This window comes from Oncorhynchus mykiss, chromosome 4 (genome assembly GCF_057628025.1).
Source record: "Oncorhynchus mykiss isolate SJ-2025 chromosome 4, ASM5762802v1, whole genome shotgun sequence".
Taxonomy (NCBI): Eukaryota; Metazoa; Chordata; class Actinopteri; order Salmoniformes; family Salmonidae; genus Oncorhynchus; species Oncorhynchus mykiss.
Genome location: NC_143025.1, coordinates 91,161,186 through 91,181,695, shown reverse-complemented (window position 1 = coordinate 91,181,695; position 20,510 = coordinate 91,161,186). Strand labels below are relative to the sequence as shown.

Here is a 20,510-nt window from a genome sequence, read left to right as displayed (position 1 = left end):
TCAGCACTACACATTCAAGTAACACTGCGCAAAATAAGTACAAAAACCTTATTATTTTTTTGTATATTCACACAGAAAAAAAGCAAATGAACTTTTATTTAAATGAAAGTTATACCTAGTCTGCGATGACATTTTTAGTTGCCTACTGTTTCATTATTTTTTTTTACTCGTTCTTTGAAAGTACACAACTGTTTAATGTTGACATGGCCATGTCGAGGCTTTATGGAGACTCAATCTAGTTCTCCTGTGTCTCTTACCATATATGGGCAGCGGGGAGAGAGTCCGGGAAGGAGGGAGAGTAGACTCGGTCAGTCAATGCCACGGTGTCTCACATTTCTTATTCCCAGAGGAGCTCGTGAGGTTTGTCGTGGTGAATCAGGAGGAGGAAAAAAAATGCTCAAAATGGAAATTACAATAGAATTGCACTTCTGGATACCTTAACCCTTAATGTAGACGTGAGAATGGAGACCAAATGTTTGTATCTGCTTGGAAATGTGTTTAATAGCTGTTCCCTGGATAATTGTCTCCATCCGTGCATAAATGACATGAGCGTGCTTGTGAGAAAGTGTGTAATTACCAACCAAAAGTCCAAACTTCGGATACTGTTGTTAAAACGTCTCGAGATATGGTAATATCATAAAACAGCGCAGGCGCTCATTTATTCACGGAGCGTTTTGGCGCGTCTCTATTTGTATTTCAGCGGCGGCACGGGATGGGGCAGCGCTCCGTTTTTACGCATTTGGATACATACAGCTGCTAAACGGAAACGTTGACGAGGACAGAGACGGAGCGTTGTGGAAACGACGGAGTTAAACGTTATTCAATCAGTTTAATTAATTATCATCTCTAAAGAGCACACCACTAGAAGTGGCGTTAACGTCACTCTCTCCCGCCTATCAAGCGCCTAGTATGCGATATCTGAAGTGAGGCACGGCGTCCGCTTGTCCTGATATGCCTCATACGCGAAGATGACAGGACTAGAGCGCATCTCAAGAATTCACACGGAAGCCGACTTTCTCCCCCACGTCATCATTGTTTCAAGATAACCTTTCCGGAGAGAATATCATCATATAACAAAGTCTATGGTTTTTGATTGAAGAGAGATTTAGATAGAAACGACATGCTTTTCAGGGAAGTAGAAATATAGAAAGTCACCGGGGGTGAAATATGGAGCGTGGATTATTCAACCACCTGTTCTCAGCTGGGACCACTGCGTTCTGTTGTTTCTTCTTATGTGAGTCAAGTAAGTTCGTTTTATTATTGATTTGGGCTTAGACTTATCTCCTGAAATGTATTGCGTTTTTTTCCGTTGTTTTCTTTACCAAGGTGTGTGAATGCCATTGCTATGCCATTCAATGATGCAGCCGTTTAAACCTACCATGTCAGTTCCTTCATTGACAATGTGCCTAAGTCGATTTCACCATAAATAAGAAATGACGTTCTCTCGTTCTGTGGTTCCATCGTTCCAAAACTCTCAGAATTCTCAGAAAACTCTCAGAATTCTCCCGCCTTTTCAAAAATTTCCTCTTGTTTAAATCGACTGCTACAGCAGATGTGCTGTTGTCTGGGATCTAAACCAACCTGTCTCTTTACTTTCTAAATGAACCTGAGCACTGTACGCCACTCTTAATTTCTCATTAATTAAATTGCTTATTTCTCATTAAAGCTTCGGGCTAACACAACAGTTGAATACCCCCACATAACTCTAATTGTGGCAGCCGCAGACACATTGACGAGAGTTGTGCAGTTGGCTACCCTGGCTTATGCACTTCGAAGTGGAATGGAGAAGATTTTCAGACAATTTCTCCCAAGAGCACGTTTGGCCCGAGAAGTTGCTGACTCGTTCAAAGGGAGCCACTCTAGGGTACACTCTGAAACAACACACACACACACACACACACACACACACACACACACACACACACACACACACACACACACACACACACACACACACACACACACACACACACACACACACACACACACACACACACAACACTCTAATGTGCTGCCCAAGGGGCTACACGCCCTGCCGAAACAATTTGATCAGTGTCCAAGATCCCAAAGATCCAAGCGCTAGGCATGGAACTGAGGTGTCATCTCTTCTTTTCTCACTCCGTTGACAGGCGGGGCTTTGATCTGCGGTGTTCGATGGCTTTCTGTCAAACCCGGAGCATCTGGTCTCCGATAGTCTCTGCAGCGTGCTGGTCTTATTCCAGACGGAAGGACAGATGCGTAGTCACAGCGGAGCTTCAAGTACGCGCATAATTGAAGTATGGTGTGATGCAAAGAAGATGCCTTGCCAGAATTAGAACACGTGCATTTTCGTAAGACTGTGGTAGACCAAATATATATATTTTTTGCAACGTATCCTATCTACAGGTTACAGAAATAGTGTCATAGCAGTTTGTACACGTTCCTGATCTCCAACCTACCTCAGCTAGGTAATTGGCTCATAACGACATGAATCACTTTAATAGACTCTAATAGTATAACATTCAGCCCACAGGTCACGATTAGAGCTTTGAATTGCCACAACCTCCCTTCAATGCCATTTAGTCCTTTCCCATCTAAACTCTCCTGGTGCTTGCCTTCCTCCACAGACCTGGCTGACTGACTGACTGGTTGGCTGGCTGACTGAATGACTGGCTGACTGAATGACTGGCTGGTTGGCTAGCTGACTGAATGACTGGCTGGCTGAAAGACTGGCTGGTTGGCTAGCTGACTGAATGACTGGCTGGTTGGCTGGCTGGCTGACTGAATGACTGAATGACTGGCTGGTTGGCTGACTGAATGAATGACTGGCTGGCTGGTTGGCTGACTGAATGAATGACTGACTGGTTGGTTGGCTGGCTGGCTGACTGAATGACTGGCTGGTTGGCTGGCTGACTGAATGACTGAATGACTGGCTGGTTGGCTAGCTGACTGAATGACTGGCTGGCTGGCTGACTGACTGAATGACTGGCTGGTTGGCTGGCTGGCTGACTGAATGACTGGCTGGTTGGCTGACTGACTGAATGACTGACTGGTTGGTTGGCTGGCTGGCTGACTGAATGACTGGCTGGTGGGCTGGCTGACTGAATGACTGAATGACTGGCTGGTTGGCTAGCTGGCTGGCTGACTGACTGAATGACTGGCTGGTTGGCTGACTGACTGAATGACTGACTGGTTGGTTGGCTGGCTGGCTGACTGAATGACTGGCTGGTTGGCTGGCTGACTGAATGACTGGCTAGTTGGCTGGCTGACTGAATGACTGAATGACTGGCTGGTTGGCTAGCTGACTGAATGACTGGCTGGTTGGCTAGCTGGCTGGCTGACTGAGTGACTGGCTGGTTGGCTGGCTGGCTGACTGACTGAATGACTGGCTGGTTGGCTGGCTGACTGACTGATTGGCTGGATTGACTGACTTGCTGGTTTGACTGACTGATTTACTGTCTGTCTGGCAGGCTGGCTGTTTTGCTGACTGACTGGCTGGCCGACTGGCTTGCTGGTTGGTTGGTTGACTTGCTGGCTTTGGCTGGCTGGTTGGCAGGCTGACTGACTGTTTGGCTGGCTGCCTGGACCTGATTTGCTGCCTCGCAGGGTTGTTGGTCCTGGCCTTCCTCCACTGGCTGGCTGGCTGGTTTTCTGACTCGCTGACTGGCTCTCTGGCTGGCTGACTGATTAACTTGCAAACTGCCTGACTGGGTGGGTGGCTGCTTGGCTACTTTAGACAAGGCGATAATAATGACATGCTGTTGTGGTCCAGAGGAGGATGACTTACAGGTTGGTAATGACACACACATACACACACACACACACACACACACACACACACACACACACACACACACACACACACACACACACACACACACACACACACACACACACACACACACACACACAGGTGAAAGTGACAAAGTGACTTGTAATATGATCGACACTTTGTCAAAAATACATATCAACAACTTTCAAAATATTCCTCATGCACCTACGAACATGAGAGCACAAAACGTATGGGCCAAAAAGGAGAAACTCTGTCAGGGGAAAGGGTTTGTACCAGTTATAAACTGGCAGAGAAACAGGAAAGGGTTTGTACCAGTTATAAACTGGCAGAGAAACAGGAAAGGGTTTGTACCAGTTATAAACAAACTGGCAGGTAAACAGGAAAGGGTTTGTACCAGTTAGAAACTGGCAGAGAAACAGGAAAGGGTTTGTACCAGTTATAAACTGGCAGAGAAACAGGAAAGGGTTTGTACCAGTTATAAACTGGCAGGTAAACAGGAAAGGGTTTGTACCAGTTATAAACTGGCAGGTAAACAGGAAAGGGTTTGTACCAGTTATAAACTGGCAGAGAAACAGGAAAGGGTTTGTACCAGTTATAAACTGGCAGAGAAACAGGAAAGGGTTTGTACCAGTTATAAACTGGCAGGTAAACAGGAAAGGGTTTGTACCAGTTATAAACTGGCAGGTAAACAGGAAAGGGTTTGTACCAGTTATAAACTGGCAGAGAAACAGGAAAGGGTTTGTACCAGTTATAAACTGGCAGAGAAACAGGACAGGGTTTGTACCAGTTATAAACTGGCAGAGAAACAGGAAAGGGTTTGTACCAGTTATAAACTGGCAGGTAAACAGGAAAGGGTTTGTACCAGTTAGAAACTGGCAGGTAAACAGGAAAGGGTTTGTACCAGGTATAAACTGGCAGAGAAACAGGAAAGGGTTTGTACCAGTTATAAACTGGCAGGTAAACAGGAAAGGGTTTGTACCAGTTATAAACTGGCAGGTAAACAGGAAAGGGTTTGTACCAGTTATAAACTGGCAGGTAAACAGGAAAGGGTTTGTACCAGGTATAAACTGGCAGAGAAACAGGAAAGGGTTTGTACCAGTTATAAACTGGCAGGTAAACACGAAAGGGTTTGTACCAGTTATAAACTGGCAGGTAAACAGGAAAGGGGTTGTACCAGTTATAAACTGGCAGGTAAACAGGAAAGGGTTTGTACCAGTTATAAACTGGCAGGTAAACAGGAAAGGGTTTGTACCAGTTATAAACTGGCAGGTAAACAGGAAAGGGTTTGTACCAGGTATAAACTGGCAGGGAAACAGGAAAGGGTTTGTACCAGTTAGAAACTGGCAGAGAAACAGGAAAGGGTTTGTACCAGTTATAAACTGGCAGAGAAACAGGAAAGGGTTTGTACCAGTTATAAACTGGCAGGGAAACAGGAAAGGGTTTGTACCAGTTATAAACTGGCAGGTCATGAGGATATTCGTTCACATATAATTCACATTGAATTGAATAGAGAACATAAATGGTTTATTTTTTGGTGTCAGTGTCATCCTGAATGACAGCTTACTGGCAGCTCAACAATAGGTTGTGTTTGTATGAGGTTGACCCCGTAACACCTTCTGACTGAGACGGATGGATTAGCTCCCAGCTCATCCCCGGTGTGTGTCCTAAATGGTAGCCTGTATTCCCCGTAGTGCACTACTGTTGATCAGAGCCCTATGGGAATGGCATTATAAAGGGAATAAGGTACCATTTGGTAAACATACCCTGCTCTGTTAGCTGCTGGAAGTAATGATGCGTGTAATTTACTGTGATTACGTTGATGAAGGGACCAGTGGGAATCCCTTAGAATGAGATGGGGGGGGGAGGGGGGAGAGGAGTTCCTCCTTGTGTTTTTTTTTTATTTTTTTTACGCAACCCTTTGCGGCGCCGAGACTGAACCGTCCCCCTCCTCAGACTGAACCGTCCCCCCTGCCCAGACTGAACCGTCCCCCCTGACCAGACTGAACCGTCCCCATTGGCCAGACTGAACCGTCCCCATTGCCCAGACTGAACCGTCCCCCTGACCAGACTGAAGCGTCCCCCCTGACCAGACTGAACCGTCCCCATTGCCCAGACTGAACCGTCCCCATTGCCCAGACTGAACCGTCCCCCCTGCCCTGACTGAACCGTCCCCCCTGCCTAGACTGAACCGTCCCATTGCCCAGACTGAACCGTCCAACCTGCCAAGACTGAACCGTCCCTCCTGCCCAGACTGAACCGTCCCCCCTGACCAGACTGAACCGTCCCCATTGCCCAGACTGAACCGTCCCCCCTGCCCAGACTGAACCGTCCCCCCTGCCCAGACTGAACCGTCCCCATTGCCCAGACTGAACCGTCCCCGCTGCCCAGACTGAACCGTCCCCATTGCCCAGACTGAACCGCGCCCCCTGCCCAGACTGAACCATCCCCCCTGCCCAGACTGAACCGCCCCCCCCTGCCCAGACTGAACTGTCCCCCTGCCCAGACTGAACCGTCCCCCCTGCCCAGACTGAACCGTCCCTCCTGCCTAGACTGAACCGTCCCCATTGCCCAGACTGAAGCGTTCCCATTGCCCAGACTGAACCGTCCCCCCTGACCAGACTGAACCGTCCCCATTGCCCAGACTGAACCGTCCCCATTACCCAGACTGAACCGTCCCCCCTGCCCAGACTGAACCGTCCCCCCTGCCTAGACTGAACCGTCCCATTGCCCAGACTGAACCGTCCAACCTGCCAAGACTGAACCGTCCCTCCTGCCCAGACTGAACCGTCCCCCCTGACCAGACTGAACCGTCCCCCCTGCCCAGACTGAACCGTCCCCCCTGCCAAGACTGAACCGTCCCTCCTGCCCAGACTGAACCGTCCCCCCTGACCAGACTGAACCGTCCCCCCTGCCCAGACTGAACCGTCCCCCCTGCCTAGACTGAACCGTCCCCATTGCCTCGACTGAACCATCCCCATTGCCCAGACTGAACCGTCCCCCCTGCCCAGACTGAACCGCCTCGCTTTCCCAGACTGAACCGTCCCGTGGACCAGACTGAACCATCCCCCCTGCCCAGACTGAACCGTCCCCCTTGCCCAGACTGAACCGTGCCCCCTGCCCAGACTGAACCGTCCCCCCTGACCAGACTGAACCGTCCCCATTGCCCAGACTGAAGCGTTCCCATTGCCCAGACTGAACCGTCCCCCCTGACCAGACTGAACCGTCCCCATTGCCCAGACTGAACCGTCCCCATTACCCAGACTGAACCGTCCCCCCTGCCCAGACTGAACCGTCCCCCCTGCCTAGACTGAACCGTCCCATTGCCCAGACTGAACCGTCCAACCTGCCAAGACTGAACCGTCCCTCCTGCCCAGACTGAACCGTCCCCATTGCCCAGACTGAAGCGTTCCCATTGCCCAGACTGAACCGTCCCCCCTGACCAGACTGAACCGTCCCCATTGCCCAGACTGAACCGTCCCCATTACCCAGACTGAACCGTCCCCCCTGCCCAGACTGAACCGTCCCCCCTGCCTAGACTGAACCGTCCCATTGCCCAGACTGAACCGTCCAACCTGCCAAGACTGAACCGTCCCTCCTGCCCAGACTGAACCGTCCCCCCTGACCAGACTGAACCGTCCCCCCTGCCCAGACTGAACCGTCCCCCCTGCCTAGACTGAACCGTCCCCATTGCCTCGACTGAACCATCCCCATTGCCCAGACTGAACCGTCCCCCCTGCCCAGACTGAACCGCCTCGCTTTCCCAGACTGAACCGTCCCGTGGACCAGACTGAACCATCCCCCCTGCCCAGACTGAACCGTCCCCCTTGCCCAGACTGAACCGTGCCCCCTGCCCAGACTGAACCGTGCCCCCTACCCAGACTGAACCGTCCCCCCTCCTCAGACTGAACCGTCCCCATTGCCCAGACTGAACCGTCCCCATTGCCCAGACTGAACCGTCCCCCTGACCAGACTGAAGCGTCCCCCCTGACCAGACTGAACCGTCCCCATTGCCCAGACTGAACCGTCCCCATTGCCCAGACTGAACCGTCCCCCCTGCCCAGACTGAACCTTCCCCCCTGACCAGACTGAACCGTCCCCATTGCCCAGACTGAACCGTCCCCATTGCCCAGACTGAACCGTCCCCCTGACCAGACTGAAGCGTCCCCCCTGACCAGACTGAACCGTCCCCATTGCCCAGACTGAACCGTCCCCCCTGCCTAGACTGAACCGTCCCATTGCCCAGACTGAACCGTCCAACCTGCCAAGACTGAACCGTCCCTCCTGCCCAGACTGAACCGTCCCCCCTGACCAGACTGAACCGTCCCCATTGCCCAGACTGAACCGTCCCCCCTGCCCAGACTGAACCGTCCCCCCTGACCAGACTGAACCGTCCCCATTGCCCAGACTGAACCGTCCCCCTGACCAGACTGAAGCGTCCCCCCTGACCAGACTGAACCGTCCCCATTGCCCAGACTGAACCGTCCCCCCTGCCTAGACTGAACCGTCCCATTGCCCAGACTGAACCGTCCAACCTGCCAAGACTGAACCGTCCCTCCTGCCCAGACTGAACCGTCCCCCCTGCCCAGACTGAACCGTCCCAATTGCCCAGACTGAACCGTCCCCGCTGCCCAGACTGAACCGTCCCCATTGCCCAGACTGAACCGCGCCCCCTGCCCAGACTGAACCGTCCCCCCTGCCCAGACTGAACCGCCCCCCCCTGCCCAGACTGAACTGTCCCCCTGCCCAGACTGAACCGTCCCCCCTGCCCAGACTGAACCGTCCCTCCTGCCTGGACTGAACCGTCCCCATTGCCCAGACTGAAGCGTTCCCATTGCCCAGACTGAACCGTCCTCCCTGACCAGACTGAACCGTCCCCATTGCCCAGACTGAACCGTCCCCATTACCCAGACTGAACCGTCCCCCCTGCCCAGACTGAACCGTCCCCCCTGCCTAGACTGAACCGTCCCATTGCCCAGACTGAACCGTCCAACCTTTCCAAGACTGAACCGTCCCTCCTGCCCAGACTGAACCGTCCCCCCTGACCAGACTGAACCGTCCCCCCTGCCCAGACTGAACCGTCCCACCTGCCCAGACTGAACCGTCCCCGCTGCCCAGACTGAACCGTCCCCATTGCCCAGACTGAACCGCGCCCCCTGCCCAGACTGAACCGTCCCCATTGCCCAGACTGAACCGTGCGCCCTGCCCAGACTGAACCGTCCCCCTTGCCCAGACTGAACCGTGCCCCCTTCCCAGATTGAACCGCCCCCCTGCCCAGACTGAACCGTCCCCCCTGCCCAGACTGAACCGTCCCCCCTGCCCAGACTGAACCGCCGCCCCTGACCAGACTTAACCGCCCCCCCTGACCAGACTGAACCGTCCCCATTGCCCAGACTGAACCGTCCCCATTGCCCAGACTGAACCGTCCCCCTGACCAGACTGAACCGTCCCCCCTGACCAGACTGAACCGTCCCCATTGCCCAGACTGAACCGTCCCCATTGCCCAGACTGAACCGTCCCCCCTGCCCAGACTGAACCGTCCCCCCTGCCTAGACTGAACCGTCCCATTGCCCAGTCTGAAACGTCCAACCTGCCAAGACTGAACCGTCCCCCCTGCCCAGGCTGAACCGTCACCCCTGCCTAGACTGAACCGTCCCCATTGCCTCGACTGAACCATCCCCATTGCCCAGACTGAACCGTCCCCCCTGCCCAGACTGAACCGCCTCGCTTTCCCAGACTGAACCGTCCCGTGGACCAGACTGAACCGTACCCCCTGCCCAGACTGAACCGTCCCCCTTGCACAGACTGAACCGTGCCCCCTGCCCAGACTGAACCATCCCCCCTGCCCAGACTGAACCGTCCCCCTTGCCCAGACTGAACCGTAACCCCTGCCCAGACTGAACCGTGCCCCCTGCCCAGACTGAACCGTCCCCCTGCTCAGACTGAACCGTCCCCCCTGCCCAGACTGAACCGTCCCCCCTGCCCAGACTGAACCGTCCCCCCTGACCAGACTGAACCGTCCCCATTGCCCAGACTGAACCGTCCCCATTGCCCAGACTGAACCGTCCCCTCTGACCAGACTGAACCGTCCCCCCTGACCAGACTGAACCGTCCCCATTGCACAGACTGAACCGTCCCCGCTGCCCAGACTGAACCATCCCCATTGCCCAGACTGAATCGCGCCCCCTGCCCAGACTGAACCGTCCCCCTTGCCCAGACTGAAGCGTGTCCCCTGCCCAGACTGAACCGCCCCCCCCCCCTGCCCAGACTGAACCGTCCCCCCTGCCGAGACTGAACCGTGCCCCCTGCCCAGATTGAACCGCCCCCCCTGCCCAGACTGAACCGTCCCCCCTGTCCAGACTGAACCGCCGCCCCTGACCAGACTTAACCGTCCCCCCCTGACCAGACTGAACCGTCCCCATTGCCCAGACTGAACCATCCCCCCTGCCCAGACTGAACCGTGCGCCCTTCCCAGACTGAACCGCCCCCCTTGCCCAGACTGAACCGTGCCCCCTGCCCAGATTGAACCGCCCCCCCTGCCCAGACTGAGCCGTCCCCCCTGTCCAGACTGAACCGCCGCCCCTGACCAGACTTAACCGTCCCCCCCTGACCAGACTGAACCGTCCCCATTGCCCAGACTAAACCGTCCCCATTGCCCAGACTGAACTGTCCCCCTGACCAGACTGAAGCGTCCCCCCTGACCAGACTGAACCGTCCCCATTGCCCAGACTGAACCGTCCCCATTGCCCAGACGGAACCGTCCCCCCTGCCCTGACTGAACCGTCCCCCCTGCCTAGACTGAACCGTCCCATTGCCCAGACTGAACCGTCCAACCTGCCAAGACTGAACCATCCCTCCTGCCCAGACTGAACCTTCCCCCCTGACCAGACTGAACCGTCCCCATTGCCCAGACTGAACCGTCCCCCCTGCCCAGACTGAACCGTCCCCCCTGCCCAGACTGAACCGTCCCCATTGCCCAGACTGAACCGTCCCTCCTGCCTAGACTGAACCGTCCCCATTGCCCAGACTGAAGCGTTCCCATTGCCCAGACTGAACCGTCCCCCCTGACCAGAATGAACCGTCCCCCCTGCCCAGACTGAACCGTCCCCCCTGCCCAGACTGAACCGTCCCCCCTGCCCAGACTGAACCGTCCCCCTGCCCAGACTGAACCATCCCCCCTGACCAGACTGAACCGTCCCCATTGCCCAGACTGAACCGTTCCCATTGCCCAGACTGAACCGTCCCCACTGACCAGACTGAACCGTCCCCCCTGACCAGACTGAACCGTCCCCAATGCACAGACTGAACTGCCCCGCTGCCCAGACTGAACCATCCCCATTGCCCAGACTGAATCGCGCCCCCTGCCCAGACTGAACCGTCCCCCTTGCCCAGACTGAAGCGTGTCCCCTGCCCAGACTGAACCCCCCCCCCCTGCCCAGACTGAACCGTGTCCCCTGCCCAGACTGAAGCGTGTCCCCTGCCCAGACTGAACCGTCCCCCGTGACCAGACTGAACCGTCCCCATTGCCCAGACTGAACCGTCCCCATTGCCCAGACTGAACCGTCCCCATTGCCCAGACTGAACCGTGCGCCCTTCCCAGACTAAACCGTCCCCCTTGCCCAGACTGAACCGTGCCCCCTGCCCAGATTGAACCGCCCCCCCTGCCCAGACTGAACCGTCCCCCCTGCCCAGACTGAACCGTCCCCCCTGCCCAGACTGAACCGCCGCCCCTGACCAGACTTAACCGTCCCCCCCTGACCAGACTGAACCGTCCCCATTGCCCAGACTGAACCGTCCCCCCTGCCCAGACTGAACCGTCCCCCCTGCCCAGACTGAACCGTCCCCATTGCCCAGACTGAAGCGTTCCCATTGCCCAGACTGAACCGTCCCCCCTGACCAGAATGAACCGTCCCCCCTGCCCAGACTGAACCGTCCCCCCTGCCCAGACTGAACCGTCCCCCCTGCCCAGACTGAACCGTCCCCCTGCCCAGACTGAACCATCCCCCCTGACCAGACTGAACCGTCCCCATTGCCCAGACTGAACCGTCCCCATTGCCCAGACTGAACCGTCCCCACTGACCAGACTGAACCATCCCCCCTGACCAGACTGAACCGTCCCCATTGCCCAGACTGAACCGTCCCCATTGCCCAGACTGAACCGTCCCCACTGACCAGACTGAACCGTCCCCCCTGACCAGACTGAACCGTCCCCAATGCACAGACTGAACTGCCCCGCTGCCCAGACTGAACCATCCCCATTGCCCAGACTGAATCGCGCCCCCTGCCCAGACTGAACCGTCCCCCTTGCCCAGACTGAAGCGTGTCCCCTGCCCAGACTGAACCCCCCCCCCCTGCCCAGACTGAACCGTCCCCCCTGCCCAGACTGAAGCGTGTCCCCTGCCCAGACTGAACCGTCCCCCGTGACCAGACTGAACCGTCCCCATTGCCCAGACTGAACCGTCCCCATTGCCCAGACTGAACCGTCCCCATTGCCCAGACTGAACCGTGCGCCCTTCCCAGACTAAACCGTCCCCCTTGCCCAGACTGAACCGTGCCCCCTGCCCAGATTGAACCGCCCCCCCTGCCCAGACTGAACCGTCCCCCCTGCCCAGACTGAACCGTCCCCCCTGCCCAGACTGAACCGCCGCCCCTGACCAGACTTAACCGTCCCCCCCTGACCAGACTGAACCGTCCCCATTGCCCAGACTGAACCGTCCCCCCTGCCCAGACTGAACCGTCCCCCCTGCCCAGACTGAACCGTCCCCATTGCCCAGACTGAAGCGTTCCCATTGCCCAGACTGAACCGTCCCCCCTGACCAGAATGAACCGTCCCCCCTGCCCAGACTGAACCGTCCCCCCTGCCCAGACTGAACCGTCCCCCCTGCCCAGACTGAACCGTCCCCCTGCCCAGACTGAACCATCCCCCCTGACCAGACTGAACCGTCCCCATTGCCCAGACTGAACCGTCCCCATTGCCCAGACTGAACCGTCCCCACTGACCAGACTGAACCGTCCCCCCTGACCAGACTGAACCGTCCCCAATGCACAGACTGAACTGCCCCGCTGCCCAGACTGAACCATCCCCATTGCCCAGACTGAATCGCGCCCCCTGCCCAGACTGAACCGTCCCCCTTGCCCAGACTGAAGCGTGTCCCCTGCCCAGACTGAACCCCCCCCCCTGCCCAGACTGAACCGTCCCCCCTGCCCAGACTGAAGCGTGTCCCCTGCCCAGACTGAACCGTCCCCCGTGACCAGACTGAACCGTCCCCATTGCCCAGACTGAACCGTCCCCATTGCCCAGACTGAACCGTCCCCATTGCCCAGACTGAACCGTGCGCCCTTCCCAGACTAAACCGTCCCCCTTGCCCAGACTGAACCGTGCCCCCTGCCCAGATTGAACCGCCCCCCCTGCCCAGACTGAACCGTCCCCCCTGCCCAGACTGAACCGTCCCCCCTGCCCAGACTGAACCGCCGCCCCTGACCAGACTTAACCGTCCCCCCCTGACCAGACTGAACCGTCCCCATTGCCCAGACTGAACCGTCCCCCCTGCCCAGACTGAACCGTCCCCCCTGCCCAGACTGAACCGTCCCCATTGCCCAGACTGAACCGTCCCCGCTGCCCAGACTGAACCGTCCCCATTGCCCAGACTGAACCGCGCCCCCTGCCCAGACTGAACCGTCCCCCCTGCCCAGACTGAACCGCCCCCCCCCCTGCCCAGACTGAACTGTCCCCCCTGCCCAGACTGAACCGTCCCCCCTGCCCAGACTGAACCATCCCCCTTGCCCAGACTGAACCGTCCCCCTTGCCCAGACTGAACCGTGCCCCCTGCCCAGACTGAACCGCCCCCCCCTGCCCAGACTGAACTGTCCCCCCTGCCCAGACTGAACCGTCCCCCCTGCCCAGACTGAACTGTCCCCCCTGACCAGACTGAACCGTCCCTCCTGCCTAGACTGAACCGTACCCATTGCCCAGACTGAAGCGTTCCCATTGCCCAGACTGAACCGTCCCCCCTGACCAGACTGAACCGTCCCCATTGCCCAGACTGAACCATCCCCCCTGCCCAGACTTAACCGTCCCCCCTGCCCAGACTGAACCGTCCCCCCTGCCCAGACTGAACCGTCCCCCCTGCCCAGACTGAACCGCCGCCCCTGACCAGACTTAACCGCCCCCCCTGACCAGACTGAACCGTCCCCATTGCCCAGACTGAACCGTCCCCATTGCCCAGACTGAACCGTCCCCCCTGCCCAGACTGAACCGTCCCCCCTGCCTAGACTGAACCGTCACCCCTGCCTAGACTGAACCGTCCCCATTGCCTCGACTGAACCATCCCCATTGCCCAGACTGAACCGTCCCCCCTGCCCAGACTGAACCGTCTCGCTTTCCCAGACTGAACCGTCCCGTGGACAAGACTGAACCGTACCCCCTGCCCAGACTGAACCGTTCCCCTTGCCCAGACTGAACCGTGCCCCCTGCCCAGACTGAACCATCCCCCTTGCCCAGACTGAACCGTCCCCCTTGCCCAGACTGAACCGTGCCCCCTGCCCAGACTGAACCGTGCCCCCTGCCCAGCCTGAACCGTCCCCCCTGCTCAGACTGAACCGTCCCCCCTGCCCAGACTGAACCGTCCCCCCTGCCCAGACTGAACCGTCCCCCCTGACCAGACTGAACCGTCCCCATTGCCCAGACTGAACCGTCCCCATTGCCCAGACTGAACCGTCCCCTCTGACCAGACTGAACCGTCCCCCCTGACCAGACTGAACCGTCCCCATTGCACAGACTGAACCGTCCCCGCTGCCCAGACTGAACCATCCCCATTGCCCAGACTGAATCGCGCCCCCTGCCCAGACTGAACCGTCCCCCCTGCCCAGACTGAACCGCCCCCCCCCCTGCCCAGACTGAACCGGCCCCCCTGCCCAGACTGAAGTGTGTCCCCTGCCCAGACTGAACCGTCCCCCGTGACCAGACTGAACCGTCCCTCCTGCTTAGACTGAACCGTCCCCATTGCCCAGACTGAACCGTCCCCCCTGCCCAGACTGAAGCGTGTCCCCTGCCCAGACTGAACCGTCCCCCGTGACCAGACTGAACCGTCCCTCCTGCCCAGACTGAACCGTCCCCCCTGCCCAGACTGAACCGTCCCCCCTGCCTAGACTGAACCGTCCCATTAACCAGACTGAACCGTCCAACCTGCCAAGACTGAACCGTCCCCCCTGACCAGACTTAACCGCCCCCCCCTGACCAGACTGAACCGTCCCCCTTGCCCAGACTGAACCGTGCCCCCTTCCCAGATTGAACCGCCCCCCTGCCCAGACTGAACCGTCCCCCCTGCCCAGACTGAACCGCCGCCCCTGACCAGACTTAACCGCCCCCCCTGACCAGACTGAACCGTCCCCATTGCCCAGACTGAACCGTCCCCATTGCCCAGACTGAACCGTCCAACCTGCCAAGACTGAACCGTCCCCCCTGCCCAGGTTGAACCGTCACCCCTGCCCAGACTGAACCGTCCCCATTGCCTCGACTGAACCATCCCCATTGCCCAGACTGAACCGTCCCCCCTGCCCAGACTGAACCGTCTCGCTTTCCCAGACTGAACCGTCCCGTGGACCAGACTGAACCGTACCCCCTGCCCAGACTGAACCGTCCCCCTTGCCCAGACTGAACCGTGCCCCCTGCCCAGACTGAACCATCCCCCTTGCCCAGACTGAACCGTCCCCCTTGCCCAGACTGAACCGTGGCCCCTGCCCAGACTGAACCGTGCCCCCTGCCCAGCCTGAACCGTCCCCCCTGCTCAGACTGAACCGTCCCCCCTGCCCAGACTGAACCGTCCCCCCTGCCCAGACTGAACCGTCCCCCCTGACCAGACTGAACCGTCCCCATTGCCCAGACTGAACCGTCCCCATTGCCCAGACTGAACCGTCCCCTCTGACCAGACTGAACCGTCCCCCCTGACCAGACTGAACCGTCCCCATTGCACAGACTGAACCGTCCCCGCTGCCCAGACTGAACCGTCCCCCCTGCCCAGACTGAACCGCCCCCCCCCTGCCCAGACTGAACCGTCCCCCCTGCCCAGACTGAACCGCCCCCCCCCTGCCCAGACTGAACCGTCCCCCCTGCCAAGACTGAAGCGTGTCCCCTGCCCAGACTGAACCGTCCCCCGTGACCAGACTGAACCGTCCCTCCTGCTTAGACTGAACCGTCCCCATTGCCCAGACTGAACCGTCCCCCCTGCCCAGACTGAAGCGTGTCCCCTGCCCAGACTGAACCGTCCCCCGTGACCAGACTGAACCGTCCCTCCTGCTTAGACTGAACCGTCCCCATTGCCCAGACTGAACCGTCCCCCCTGCCCAGACTGAACCGTACCCATTGCCCAGACTGAACCGTGCGCCCTTCCCAGACTGAACCGTCCCCCTTGCCCAGACTGAACCGTGCCCCCTGCCCAGATTGAACCGCCCCCCCTGCCCAGACTGAACCGTCCCCCCTGCCCAGACTGAACCGCCGCACCTGACCAGACTTAACCGTCCCCCCCTAACCAGACTGAACCGTCCCCATTGCCCAGACTGAACCGTCCCCATTGCCCAGACTGAACCGTCCCCCTGACCAGACTGAAGCCTGCGCCCTTCCCAGACTGAGCCGTCCCCCTTGCCCAGACTGAACCGTGCCCCCTGCCCAGATTGAACCGCCCCCCCTGCCCAGACTGAACCGTCCCCCCTGCCCAGACTGAACCGTCCCCCCTGCCCAGACTGAACCGCCGCACCTGACCAGACTTAACCGTCCCCCCCTGACCAGACTGAACCGTCCCCATTGCCCAGACTGAACCGTCCCCATTGCCCAGACTGAACCGTCCCCCTGACCAGACTGAAGCGTCCCCCCTGACCAGACTGAACCGTCCCCATTGCCCAGACTGAACCGTCCAACCTGCCAAGACTGAACCGTCCCTCCTGCCCAGACTGAACCGTCCCCCCTGACCAGACTGAACCGTCCCCATTGCCCAGACTGAACCGTCCCCCCTGCCCAGACTGAACCGTCCCCCCTGCCCAGACTGAACCGTCCCCATTGCCCTGACTGAACCGTCCCCGCTGCCCAGACTGAACCGTCCCCATTGCCCAGACTTAACCGCGCCCCCTGCCCAGACTGAACCGTCCCCCCTGCCCAGACTGAACCGCCCCCCCCCCTGCCCAGACTGAACTGTCCCCCCTGCCCAGACTGAACCGTCCCCCCTGCCCAGACTGAACCGTCCCCCCTGACCAGACTGAACCGTCCCTCCTGCCTAGACTGAACCGTCCCCATTGCCCAGCCTGAAGCGTTCCCATTGCCCAGACTGAACCGTCCCCCCTGACCAGACTGAACCGTCCCCATTGCCCAGACTGAACCGTCCCCATTACCCAGACTGAACCGCCCCCCCTGCCCAGACTGAACCGTCCCCCCTGCCTAGACTGAACCGTCCCATTGCCCAGACTGAACCGTCCAACCTGCCAAGACTGAACCGTCCCTCCTGCCCAGACTGAACCGTCCCCCCTGACCAGACTGAACCGTCCCCCCTGCCCAGACTGAACCGTCCCCCCTGCCCAGACTGAACCGTCCCCCCTGACCAGACTGAACCGTCCCCATTGCCCAGACTGAACCGTCCCCATTGCCCAGACTGAACCGTCACCTCTGACCAGACTGAACCGTCCCCATTGCACAGACTGAACCGTCCCCGCTGCCCAGACTGAACCATCCCCATTGCCCAGACTGAATCGCGCCCCCTGCCCAGACTGAACCGTCCCCCTTGCCCAGACTGAAGCGTGTCCCCTGCCCAGACTGAAGCGTGTCCCCTGCCCAGACTGAACCGTCCCCCGTGACCAGACTGAACCGTCCCTCCTGCTTAGACTGAACCGTCCCCATTGCCCAGACTGAACCATCCCCCCTGCCCAGACTGAACCGTCCCCCCTGCCCAGACTGAACCGTCCCCCCTGCCCAGACTGAACCGCCGCACCTGACCAGACTTAACCGTCCCCCCCTAACCAGACTGAACCGTCCCCATTGCCCAGACTGAACCGTCCCCATTGCCCAGACTGAACCGTCCCCCTGACCAGACTGAAGCCTGCGCCCTTCCCAGACTGAGCCGTCCCCCTTGCCCAGACTGAACCGTGCCCCCTGCCCAGATTGAACCGCCCCCCCTGCCCAGACTGAACCGTCCCCCCTGCCCAGACTGAACCGTCCCCCCTGCCCAGACTGAACCGCCGCACCTGACCAGACTTAACCGTCCCCCCCTGACCAGACTGAACCGTCCCCATTGCCCAGACTGAACCGTCCCCATTGCCCAGACTGAACCGTCCCCCTGACCAGACTGAAGCGTCCCCCCTGACCAGACTGAACCGTCCCCATTGCCCAGACTGAACCGTCCAACCTGCCAAGACTGAACCGTCCCTCCTGCCCAGACTGAACCGTCCCCCCTGACCAGACTGAACCGTCCCCATTGCCCAGACTGAACCGTCCCCCCTGCCCAGACTGAACCGTCCCCCCTGCCCAGACTGAACCGTCCCCATTGCCCTGACTGAACCGTCCCCGCTGCCCAGACTGAACCGTCCCCATTGCCCAGACTTAACCGCGCCCCCTGCCCAGACTGAACCGTCCCCCCTGCCCAGACTGAACCGCCCCCCCCCCTGCCCAGACTGAACTGTCCCCCCTGCCCAGACTGAACCGTCCCCCCTGCCCAGACTGAACCGTCCCCCCTGACCAGACTGAACCGTCCCTCCTGCCTAGACTGAACCGTCCCCATTGCCCAGCCTGAAGCGTTCCCATTGCCCAGACTGAACCGTCCCCCCTGACCAGACTGAACCGTCCCCATTGCCCAGACTGAACCGTCCCCATTACCCAGACTGAACCGCCCCCCCTGCCCAGACTGAACCGTCCCCCCTGCCTAGACTGAACCGTCCCATTGCCCAGACTGAACCGTCCAACCTGCCAAGACTGAACCGTCCCTCCTGCCCAGACTGAACCGTCCCCCCTGACCAGACTGAACCGTCCCCCCTGCCCAGACTGAACCGTCCCCCCTGCCCAGACTGAACCGTCCCCCCTGCCCAGACTGAACCGTCCCCCCTGACCAGACTGAACCGTCCCCATTGCCCAGACTGAACCGTCCCCATTGCCCAGACTGAACCGTCCCCTCTGACCAGACTGAACCGTCCCCATTGCACAGACTGAACCGTCCCCGCTGCCCAGACTGAACCATCCCCATTGCCCAGACTGAATCGCGCCCCCTGCCCAGACTGAACCGTCCCCCTTGCCCAGACTGAAGCGTGTCCCCTGCCCAGACTGAAGCGTGTCCCCTGCCCAGACTGAACCGTCCCCCGTGACCAGACTGAACCGTCCCTCCTGCTTAGACTGAACCGTCCCCATTGCCCAGACTGAACCATCCCCATTGCCCAGACTGAACCGTCCCCCCTGCCCAGACTGAACCGTCCCCATTGCCCAGACTGAACCGTGCGCCCTTCCCAGACTGAACCGTCCCCCTTGCCCAGACTGAACCGTGCCCCCTGCCCAGATTGAACCGCCCCCCCTGCCCAGACTGAACCGTCCCCATTGCCCCGACTGAACCGTCCCCATTGCCCAGACTGAACCGTCCCCCTGACCAGACTGAAGCGTCCCCGCTGACCAGACTGAACCGTCCCCATTGCCCAGACTGAACCGTCCCCATTGCCCAGACTGAACCGTCCCCCCTGCCTAGACTGAAGCGTCCCATTGCCCAGACTGAACCGTCCAACCTGCCAAGACTGAACCGTCCCTCCTGCCCAGACTGAACCGTCCCCCCTGACCAGACTGAACCGTCCCCATTGCCCAGACTGAACCGTCCCCCCTGCCCAGACTGAACCGTCCCCCCTGCCCAGACTGAACCGTCCCCATTGCCCAGACTGAACCGTCCCCGCTGCCCAGACTGAACCGTCCCCATTGCCCAGACTGAACCGCGCCCCCTGCCCAGACTGAACCGTCCCCCCTGCCCAGACTGAAACCCCCCCCCCCCTGCCCAGACTGAACTGTCCCCCCTGCCCAGACTGAACCGTCCCCCCTGCCCAGACTGAACCGTCCCCCCTGACCAGACTGAACTGTCCCTCCTGCCTAGACTGAACCGTCCCCATTGCCCAGACTGAAGCGTTCCCATTGCCCAGACAGAACCGTCCCCCCTGACCAGACTGAACCGTCCCCATTGCCCAGACTGAACCGTCCCCATTACCCAGACTGAACCGTCCCCCCTGCCCAGACTGAACCGTCCCCCCTGCCTAGACTGAACCGTCCCATTGCCCAGACTGAACCGTCCAACCTGCCAAGACTGAACCGTCCCTCCTGCCCAGACTGAACCGTCCCCCCTGACCAGACTGAACCCTCCCCCTGCCCAGACTGAACCGTCCCCCCTGCCCAGACTGAACCGTCCCCCCTGCCCAGACTGAACCGTCCCCATTGCCCAGACTGAACCGTCCCCCCTGCCCAGAATGAACCGTCCCCATTGTCCAGAATGAACCGCGCCCCCTGCCCAGACTGAACCGTCCCCATTGCCCAGACTGAACCGTGCGCCCTGACCAGACTGAACCGTCCCCCTTGCCCAGACTGAACCGTGCCCCCTTCCCAGATTGAACCGCCCCCCTGCCCAGACTGAACCGTCCCCCCTGCCCAGACTGAACCGTCCCCCCTGCCCAGACTGAACCGCCGCCCCTGACCAGACTTAACCGCCCCCCCTGACCAGACTGAACCGTCCCCATTGCCCAG

The 20,510-nt window shown here is 59.2% G+C and overlaps 1 protein-coding gene across 2 annotated transcripts in view; it reads left to right on the top strand.

Moving 5' to 3' along the window:
- Window positions 1-317: 317 nt before the first annotated feature.
- Window positions 318-20,510, top strand: part of chrna2b (cholinergic receptor nicotinic alpha 2b subunit) — a 62,497-nt gene continuing 42,304 nt past the window's right edge. The window contains exon 1 of one of the 2 annotated variants that reach the window (XM_036976370.2): window positions 318-1,234. In XM_036976370.2, coding sequence (XP_036832265.2) covers window positions 1,168-1,234 — 67 coding nt within the window. In that variant the 5' untranslated portion in view covers window positions 318-1,167. Of the gene's footprint in view, window positions 1,244-20,510 lie in introns of both variants that reach the window. The other variant, XM_036976368.2, reaches the window with a different exon arrangement.